The 8,079-nt window shown below is 65.9% G+C and overlaps 6 protein-coding genes across 6 annotated transcripts in view; 3 read left to right on the top strand and 3 right to left on the bottom strand.

Moving 5' to 3' along the window:
- AMSG_05282 (RNA polymerase I and III subunit) overlaps positions 1 to 415 on the top strand; it is a gene marked incomplete at both ends in the record, with an annotated part of 702 nt that extends 287 nt beyond the window's left edge. Inside the window, one exon of the mRNA XM_013902547.1 lies at positions 202 to 415. Coding sequence (XP_013758001.1) covers positions 202 to 415 — 214 coding nt within the window. The remainder of the gene's footprint in view (positions 1 to 201) is intronic.
- Positions 416 to 904: 489 nt separating this feature from the next.
- Positions 905 to 3,004, top strand: AMSG_05281 (uncharacterized protein; the record flags this gene model as incomplete). Its single annotated transcript, XM_013902546.1, has 2 exons — positions 905 to 1,016; positions 1,185 to 3,004. The coding sequence occupies 2 exons, from the start codon at positions 905 to 907 to the stop codon at positions 2,984 to 2,986; spliced, it is 1,914 nt and encodes a 637-aa protein (XP_013758000.1). The 3' UTR covers positions 2,987 to 3,004.
- On the bottom strand, positions 2,978 to 3,613 carry AMSG_05280 (uncharacterized protein). Its single transcript, XM_013902545.1, has 2 exons — positions 3,428 to 3,613; positions 2,978 to 3,219 (listed from the first exon to the last, which is right to left on the bottom strand). The coding sequence occupies exons 1-2, from the start codon at positions 3,600 to 3,602 to the stop codon at positions 3,137 to 3,139; spliced, it is 258 nt and encodes an 85-aa protein (XP_013757999.1). The 5' UTR covers positions 3,603 to 3,613; the 3' UTR covers positions 2,978 to 3,136.
- Positions 3,614 to 3,843: 230 nt separating this feature from the next.
- On the bottom strand, positions 3,844 to 5,286 carry AMSG_05279 (uncharacterized protein; the record flags this gene model as incomplete). The annotated part of the gene is made up of 3 exons (XM_013902544.1): positions 4,517 to 5,286; positions 4,124 to 4,466; positions 3,844 to 3,926 (listed from the first exon to the last, which is right to left on the bottom strand). The coding sequence occupies exons 1-3, from the start codon at positions 5,240 to 5,242 to the stop codon at positions 3,844 to 3,846; spliced, it is 1,152 nt and encodes a 383-aa protein (XP_013757998.1). The 5' UTR covers positions 5,243 to 5,286.
- Positions 5,287 to 5,473: 187 nt separating this feature from the next.
- AMSG_05278 (uncharacterized protein) lies at positions 5,474 to 6,552 on the top strand (the record flags this gene model as incomplete). Its single annotated transcript, XM_013902543.1, has 2 exons — positions 5,474 to 5,700; positions 5,827 to 6,552. 2 exons carry the CDS (start codon positions 5,474 to 5,476, stop codon positions 6,515 to 6,517), a joined length of 918 nt encoding a protein of 305 aa, XP_013757997.1. The 3' UTR covers positions 6,518 to 6,552.
- On the bottom strand, positions 5,918 to 7,972 carry AMSG_05277 (triacylglycerol lipase). Its single transcript, XM_013902542.1, has 2 exons — positions 7,866 to 7,972; positions 5,918 to 7,786 (listed from the first exon to the last, which is right to left on the bottom strand). The coding sequence occupies exons 1-2, from the start codon at positions 7,926 to 7,928 to the stop codon at positions 6,674 to 6,676; spliced, it is 1,176 nt and encodes a 391-aa protein (XP_013757996.1). The 5' UTR covers positions 7,929 to 7,972; the 3' UTR covers positions 5,918 to 6,673.
- Between the last annotated feature and the right edge of the window lie 107 nt (positions 7,973 to 8,079).

Raw genomic sequence — 8,079 nt, 5'->3', positions numbered from 1 at the left:
GCTGTCTGCATGCTGCCTGCCTGCTGTCTACCTGCTGCCTGCCTGCTGCCTCCTCATGACTCGATCGCACCCTTCCCTCTCCCCCTCCCCCTGCCCCCTGCCCCCTCCCCCTCCCCCTCCCCCTCCCTGCCCCCTGCCCCCCCCCCCTCCCTGTCGTCATCACTCATCATCTCGTCGTCATCATTGTGTGCCCGTCTTCAGCCCTGCGGTGGGCTTCTGCGGCTACTCGGTCCCGCATCCGTCGGAGAACTTTATGCACGTCCGGCTGCAGACCAAGGGCCTCCCAGCGGTCGAGGTGCTCAAGCAGGCCTTTGCTGACATTGCTGCCCTCTGTGATGTGCTCTCGGACAAGTTCGACTCTGCCATGGCCACCGTTGGTGACGACGATGGCCCGTCGGCCATGACCACCGCTTAACTCTCCTCATCCCAATCATTACCCCCCCCCCCCCTCCCCTCACTCATCCGCCCGGACGCAGACTGTGCTGCTGTCCTCCTCCATTCCCTCCATCAAACCAACCCACCTTCCATCCATCCATCCAACCAGCCAGCCATCCATCCATCCAGCCCATCGCCCATGAACCCGCCCCCCTGCCCTTCCGCATCGTCCCCCCCCCTCCCGCCCCGCCGTTGCCTTCCTTGCCACTTTCACGATCTCCGATTACGAGCCGACCAGCTTGCAGCCCCCCTGTCCCCTCCCCCTCCCACACGCACCATCGCCACTGCCGTCCAAAGTAAAGACTTGATGGACAATCAAGCACAGTAGCACCACTCGAATCGCCTGTGAGCTATGCGCTTCCTCGTCGATCGCTTACGCTGGCACTGCCCTTCCCCTTCCCTGCGCCGAAGCTAGTCGAGTCGGGTGACAGCCACTCGACCCACCGCGGCCACCACCACCACCACCGCCATGCAGGACAGCGACCCGCTGGAGAACCTGCTCGGGTCCAAGGCCTGGCCACCACTTCCGGGACCCAAGTCGGAGCTTGTGCGTCCGTATGCTGGGCTGACCATTGCGGCAGGTGCGGCCAACGCGGCGGCAGTTGCTCTCGCCGTCCGCAAGGCCAGCCCGAGACGGGCTGATGGCAGAGACGGAACGGGAGCGGGGGCGGGAGGAGGAGCAGAAGCAGGAGGGGGGGCGGGGCCAGGGGAGGGATCGGGCGGAGGTCAAGGTCGAGGCGGGGAGGCAGGCAGCAGCGAGGGTCTGGCGCTGGAGGAGCTGACATCGCTGCACGCGGCGGTGCAGATGTCCGAGGTCGCCTTTGCCACCCGCGAGCTAGACGAGCTGATGGAGCGGATGGGCGAGCTGGAGAAGACGCTGATGCGGTACGACTGGACCGAGCTGCTCAAGTCTGTGGCGGTGTACGGACTCGATCCCGTGCAGGCGAGCCAGCTCGATGCCGACTCGGCCGACCACCAGCCGACGTTCATCACCCAGCCGTCCGAAGCTGGCGGGAGCGGGAGCGGGGCCGTGGCCGTGGCTGCGCCCGGAACGCCTGCGGCCGAGGCGCGGATCCGTGCTGCGGCGCTGCCGACCAACGCGCGGGCGCTTTACGCCAATGTGCAGAACAACATTGTGACGGTGGCCAAGTACCCGGGCTTCAATCCCGATGCTACGACGCCGCTGCCGCTGCCAGAGGACCGCAACGCGGCAGACATCATGCTGTTTGTCAGCGAGCTCTTCACCTTTGTGCCCACCATGTCGATGGGCGAGTGGAAGCTGCTGTTCCGGTCGCGGCTCTCCATCGATATTCTGCAGGACGTGTTCTGGTGGTTCTGGTGCTCCGAGTACAACACTTCCAAGCTGCAGTCGGCGGCCAAGGCTTCGGACATGAACGCCATGTTTGATCGCATCGCTGACAACTACACCCGACTCTTTATGCTCGTCCCGCCCAAGTTCAAGGACGACTTTTTCAAGCGCTACCCGTCGTGCCTGGCCATGGCGCTCTTTCGCTCCTTCTGCGAAGCCTTCCCGCAGTCGGTCTTCACCGCCTTTGGCCCGCCGTTCAAAGACAAGCTCTGCAACATGGTGTACCTGTGGATGTCTGGGACCAAGGCGCCGTACCGGGTGTGGGCGACGTGGCCGGCGGCGCTCCTGCCCGACTCGAAGGACTTTGTTACCATTGTGCACGAGACCGCCATGCAGGTCATGGAGGACTTTGAGCAGGAGACCCGAGCGTCAATGGAGGACTTGCCGGGCTCGACGTCTGCACCACGCAAGACTGCGACGCTGCACAAGATGTTCCAGCGCCATCGCGAGGGCGCTGCACGGGTTAGCGGACGCGGCCCGCGCCCGCCGTCGCCCGAGCCGGGCGCGCCGCCACTGGCACCTGCCCCGCCGTCATCTGACCCGCCTCGGGCGCGGAGCTCGCTGAGAGCCCGCCGCGGGTTGTCAGCGGCCGGAGCAGGTGCAGGCCGCGATGCTGCGCCGAATTCGCCTGCCGCGCCGCGGGCCCCGCCGCGCGATGCTTACATGTTTGTCCCGTTCAACACCTGCGGCAACTGCCCGCTCATCGCCCACCACCTCCGACTGTACAACAAGCACACCGACGCTGGGCGCGACGTCATCGTGCAGCGCATCGAGCGCGCGCCGTCGCCGCCCAACTCGCGACGTGCCAAGTCGTACCTCGGCGCTGCGGCGAGCGTGCTCGACGCGGTCAAGGCCGCCCGAGCCGAGTATGCCGGCGCCCGGGCAGAGCTGCGTGCTGAGGTTGCGCGCGCCGATGCCAAGCGCGACGCTGAGGTCGCCATCATCAACACCGCCCAGGACGAGGTCTTCTCCATCCCTTCGCGCTCCGAGCGGCAGCTCCGCATTCGCAAGCACGTCGACGAGCTCATCGTCGAGATTCTCCCCGAGCTCACAATGGCCTGGGTCGAGGAGGTCGAGGGCACCGACGCCGCCTTTGGCGCCCATCGAAACCGCGCCATCGTGGCCGCTGTCACCTCGGCCGCAGCCTCGACCGCCCCTGCGTCATCGGCAGGCGGACCATAAACGTGTCTTTATCTCGTCGTAAGCAGTTTCGAACAAGTAGGCCACCGGGACCAGTCGCGTGCCGATTGCTCATCCGTTGTGCAAGGGCTACACAGTGTCGAGCCGCATAGCAGTCCCTCACAAACGGATCGGCTTCTACCTGTGACGCCATTAGTGGTTGCCGGCGACACCGTCGACCAGCGCCTCCATCTCCCATTCGGCGACGGGTCGCGGCGCGTAGTAGGCGGGCAGGTCTGGAGGCGGGAGGGAGGGGAGGGGGAGAGGGGAGGGGTGGGGGCGACAGAGGAGGGGGACGGGGGAGAGTGAGTATGTGTGTGTGTGTGGTAGGGGGGAGGTAGGGGTGCGGAGGAGGAGGGGAAGGCGCGGGTCGGAGCAGCGGCTGTGGCGGTGGTTGACGCGGCGCAGAGTGGGGGAGGGAAGGGGGGGAAGGGGGGCACGTACCAGCCCAGGAATCCACCACAGTGACGGACTCCACGTTGACCCCAGCCTTGGCACCGGCAGTGGAGGAGGCAGAAGCAGAACTGCTTCCGCTCACCTCCTTGAACAGACGGTGGGTGTTGGAGAACCGAATGCTCGGCACGTAGGCCTGCAGCAGCGTCCGGACAGCCAGGCGCATTTGGGCGGGCGTCGGCGACAAGTGCCGACGTGCACGAGGTGATGGACGACCGGCGGCTGGCGTCGGAGATCTGCTCTGCGTTTCCCGCCCCGCTCGACGTGCATAATGTCATCGACGTCGGCATCGATCCGCGGGCGCATTGGGAGACGGAGTTCTTCTTCCTCCTTCTAGCCGAGCTCACGCCCTGCCGTCGATCAACACGGCGGTCAAAGTCGATAGCACCGACCAGGTCTGCTCCGAGTCAGTCGGCTTCTGCGAGCTGTCGCCCGGCGGTGGCGGCAGAAGCCAAGCGGTTGGCAAGATCGCACAGCGCGTGCAGCGTCCCTGCGGCGCCGCATCTCTCCACTCCTTGCGTTGATGACTACGGCTGCTGGTGAGTTTGATCCACCTCGGGCTAGCGGGATCCAGGAGCGGCTGCGATGCGTCCAGGTCAGAGGCGTGCTCGTCGTCGCTGGAACGATGAACGGTTGAACTCGACAAGCCATCGCTGCAGCACACGCTGCTGCCGCCATGGGACTCACCATACTTGCCACCAGTGCGAGCGCGGCAATCGATGGCGTAGAGTGAATAGATGACGCATGCCATCAGGTCTGGGTCCACAAAGTCGAACGAAAGGAACGAGGCCGAGCTGGCGAGGGCGGCGCCGTGGGCGGTGACGTACTCGGTGGCAGAGATGTTCATGGCTTCACAGAGCGAGGCCAGAGAGCCGTATGTCTGCCGCGCGCATCGCTGCCACGGAAGGTAGCGCGAGCGGATGAGCGGCTGCGACGGGGTGAGGCAAAAGTCGATCTCGGAGAAGAGCGCTGGCGGGCTCTCGGCAAGGAGGCTGACGCGTGCGTCGAGGGCGGCAAGCTTGACCTCGAGCTCGTCGGTGTTGTCCCAGTGAGAGGAGACGACGTGGCGAGCGCCCACACCATATAGCTCGGCAACGTGTCTATGGCAGGCAGAGCGTCGAGCGAGCCTTCCCAGAGAAGAACCAGTCGGCGGCCGTCGGCGATCAGCTCGGCCATGGGGCGCTCGAGCTCGACCGAGGAGACGGCGGCGACGACGGCAGCGTGGCGGGCAAGCGCTGGAGCGATGCAGTTGTCGAGCATGGCCATGAGAAGGTGTGGGGCGCGGAAGGGCTCTCCGTCCTCGGTGAGGCGGACGACGACGAGCTCGGTCGGGTGCTCGGCGAGAAAGGCGAGTACCGCGTCCAGGGCGTCCTCCAGCGCCTCACCGGTGGGAAACGAGTGCGAGAGCGCATACTGCAGCCCATCGCCGCTCGCCGCCGCCGCCTCATCATCGCCTGCTTCTGCCGCCGAAGAGTGCCAGGCATAGACCCGCAGATCAAGGACCCGCACGCCGGCGGCGAGCTGGCCGGCAATGTCCAGCGCCTGCGTCTGCGCCCACCCGCGGATGATCCACCCGAGTGGGGCAGCCACCGGCGCCACTGCGCGCAGCACACGCCCGGCCAGCCGCCGGGTGGGCAGGCTTGCGTACGATGCCCGCAGAGTGTGCCAGAAGGCCACGGCGTGCGCCGCAGAGTCGTGGCTCCCCGGGAGGGCCACCTCCCATACCCGCCGGGCAAGCGCTTCCTCCGGCAGCAGAGCCATCCAGTTGGCGAGCCTGCGCGAGTGCGCACGCTCCGCTCTCGCCATGAGCCTCGGCGAGAGCGCTGTGTCGCGCTCGCTGTTTGTGCCGGGCTCGCGCGCCCGTGTGGCGTTGAGTCGCACTCGGGCTGTCTTGGCTGCGCGATCGCGATCACGATCGGCGGCAGATCGCGATGGGCGGCGCGAATGGCGTTGACGCAAGACTTATCTCCGGACAAAGCCGGAAGCCTCGCAGCAAGCAAGCTTCTTAGACGTCAACACAGGCCATTGCCAAGGAGAATGAGCGGACGAAAGTCGCGGATCGGATGCAGCCGGCGGCAGCGGGGTGCCGGCGGCGGGCGTGACCTGGCAGGTCCTGATCGCGATCAGCGGCGGAAGCCGGGCCGGCTTCCGGGACGTACTCCGCCGTCTGTGCGCCCAGATGGCTCCCGGCACGTGCTTGTGCTGTACAAGACAACCATTTGCAAGCACTGGAAGCAGCGCGGGACGTGCAAGTTTGGATCCAAGTACGTACCGGGTGGTGGGAGGGGCGATGGAAGGTTCTGGGGGAGAGGGGGTGCCAAGTCGCATCGAGTTTCACGACCTTTTTCTGTTGGGCAGCGCGCCTCTAACTCACACCATGGCTGCTACAGGTGCCTCTTTGCGCACGGGGAGACCGACCTTCGCTCACGCAACGACAATCTGGGACATACCAAGACCATCAAGCAAGTCTTCCGCCCTTCGCCGTCTCCGCTGGCGCTTCCGCGGCCGGCTCGACCGGCCCGCCCGCGGCAAGCAAGGCGGGGGCCGGCCCGGCCCGCAACCGACCGGCGCTCGTCGACCAAGAGCTCGTCGGGCAAGGCTTCTGCGGCGCGGCACGCCTATCCTTCTGCCGGCTTGCACCGCCTGTCACTTGCTGACCGTCGACCGATCGCCGACGAGTCGGACACGTCGTCGGAAGCGTCCGAGGCCTCGTCTGCCTCGGCGGCCTCGGTGACGTCCGTGGCGCCGACCGAGCAGGCGACCGCGATGGCGAACGCGGCGGCAACTGCGCCCGCGGCCAAGCCTGCGGCCAAGTCCGCGACTGCGCCCGCCATGGCGCCGGCGGCATGCTGCTCCAAGCGGCCGCAGGCGACCGCGCCACGAGCTTCGGCATCCGCAAGCGTTGAGATTTGCCTCAGCTTTGCGGCCATTGGCATCTGCCCGCATGGCGATCTGCAAAGCGGTGGATGCCCAATGCGGCACATGACCCGGCGGACGCCGGGCTCGGCCTGGAGCGGCGCGTCGTGGTGGCGTCCGCGGCTGGCAGTGTTCGAAGCGCTGACCAAGGCCCAGCACCTGTAACTTGACCTTGGACAATAAACCATCATCATCTTCACGCAACACGGCGCGAGTCAGGAATGCGTGGCGCAGGGACCGGGACCGGGACCGCGTCAGCGTGAGCAGCGAGGATGTCGATGACCGGATTGAAGACCAGGTCCGATGCGTCGTCGGCCCACATCAGGTCGACGTGCTCGTAGTGTGGAATGCGGGCGACGGTGGCTGACGCCGGCACAACCGAGAGCAGCCACTCAAAGTCAGGCAGCTTGTCTTCGCCACCGTAGAAGAGCGCGAGTGGCATGGAGAGCTGCGAGATGGGATACTCGACCGGGACGGCACCGGTGTATGCAGAGTTTGTCGTAAAGGAGTCGTCGTACATCTGGAACCGGTTGGAGATGACAATCTGGAACCAGTGGACGACGGTCTTGACCGACGACGGCGAATAGAGATGCGGGTAGCAGAGCTTCTTGCGAAGGCGCGACATGGACGCCGTCCGCCAGCCAAACAGATAGCGGACGCAGAGGTCAATGGTGGTGACAAAGAGGCCCGGCGAGAGGTTGTTGCGCCACCAGATGGCCGACGGCACAATGCGCGTGTTGCCAAATAGCAAATAGAGCGAGTCGGGTGCGCAGTCGACAAAAGTCTTGAGCAGGCCTGATTGGAGGCCGACAGCGCGGGCGGCAGGCGCAAGCGCCACAAACACATTGATCTTGGCCGAGAGCTCCGGCGAGAGCGAAAAGCCGGCAAAGCCCATGGCCGAGCCCTGCGAGAAGCCGACGTACGCCAGCCGCTGGGTGCCCGAGACTCAAGAACAGCATCGACGTTGGTCGGCAGGTCGATGAGCGCGTGCTGGTCGAGCGAAAAGTCCCAGTACCGCCGATCGTCCGGCCGCAGCCGGGTGTGCTTGCACGAGTACCGGTTGCCGCGGTTGTTGGCGAGCCAGACGTCAAAGCCGGCGTCCACAAGCGCAAAGGCCAAGGCGTCGTTGGTCGTCACCCACGTCTCGGAGCACTGCAGTAGGCCGTGCTGAACAAGGACAGGCGGCGCGCCGTGGCGCGGGCCGTGGCGCGGGGTGATCCGATGCAGAATGAGGACAAAGCCATCTGACGTCACCGCCGCATGCTCCTCGCACCCGTATCCGTAGAACCGCGCCAGCTCGCTCGTCGACGCCGAGTATGTCGCCGTCACCATGCACGGATCGGCCGGTTCGGCCACGCCCCGCAACGACCGCAGCGACGGCGGGAGCGCCCGCAGAGCCTGCTTGCGAAGGCTCGATGCAGCCCGGATGACAAACTGAAAGACGACAAGTGACAGGGGGTGAGTGCGATCAGATCGGGGGACGGGAAGGGGAGGGGGAAGAGCGCTGCCTTACCGAGGGAATGAGGAAGACGGTGACTCGGAGAGCCGCCTCCATGCCCACGACCACAAAGGCCATGGCGAAGCGTAGCAAGCCCGAGAGTCCAACTTCAAACACTCTGGCCAGCATGATGTGCTACAAGTGTAAGGTGATGGGTGGAGGGTGGTGGTGGTGGTGGTGGTGGTGGTGGTGGTGGTGGTGGTGGTGGTGGGTGGGGGGCAAGGTTGAG

This window comes from Thecamonas trahens, assembly GCF_000142905.1.
Source record: "Thecamonas trahens ATCC 50062 unplaced genomic scaffold supercont1.22, whole genome shotgun sequence".
NCBI lineage: Eukaryota > Apusomonadida > Apusomonadidae > Thecamonas > Thecamonas trahens.
Note: the sequence above shows the minus strand (reverse complement) of the source record. Positions and strands in the feature narration are given on the sequence as shown.

Excerpts from the sequence above, each read along its gene's own strand:
- AMSG_05280 (XM_013902545.1), bottom strand. The coding sequence starts at position 3,602 with ATGCGCCTGGCTGTCCGGACGCTGCTGCAGGCCTACGTGCCGAGCATT. Across the intron at positions 3,220-3,427 it reads TGTGGTGGATTCCTGGGCTG|ACCTGCCCGCCTACTACGCG; the intron begins GTACGTGCCCCC and ends TCCCGCCTCCAG.
- AMSG_05277 (XM_013902542.1), bottom strand. The coding sequence starts at position 7,928 with ATGGCCTTTGTGGTCGTGGGCATGGAGGCGGCTCTCCGAGTCACCGTC. Across the intron at positions 7,787-7,865 it reads CCGTCTTCCTCATTCCCTCG|TTTGTCATCCGGGCTGCATC; the intron begins GTAAGGCAGCGC and ends GTCGTCTTTCAG.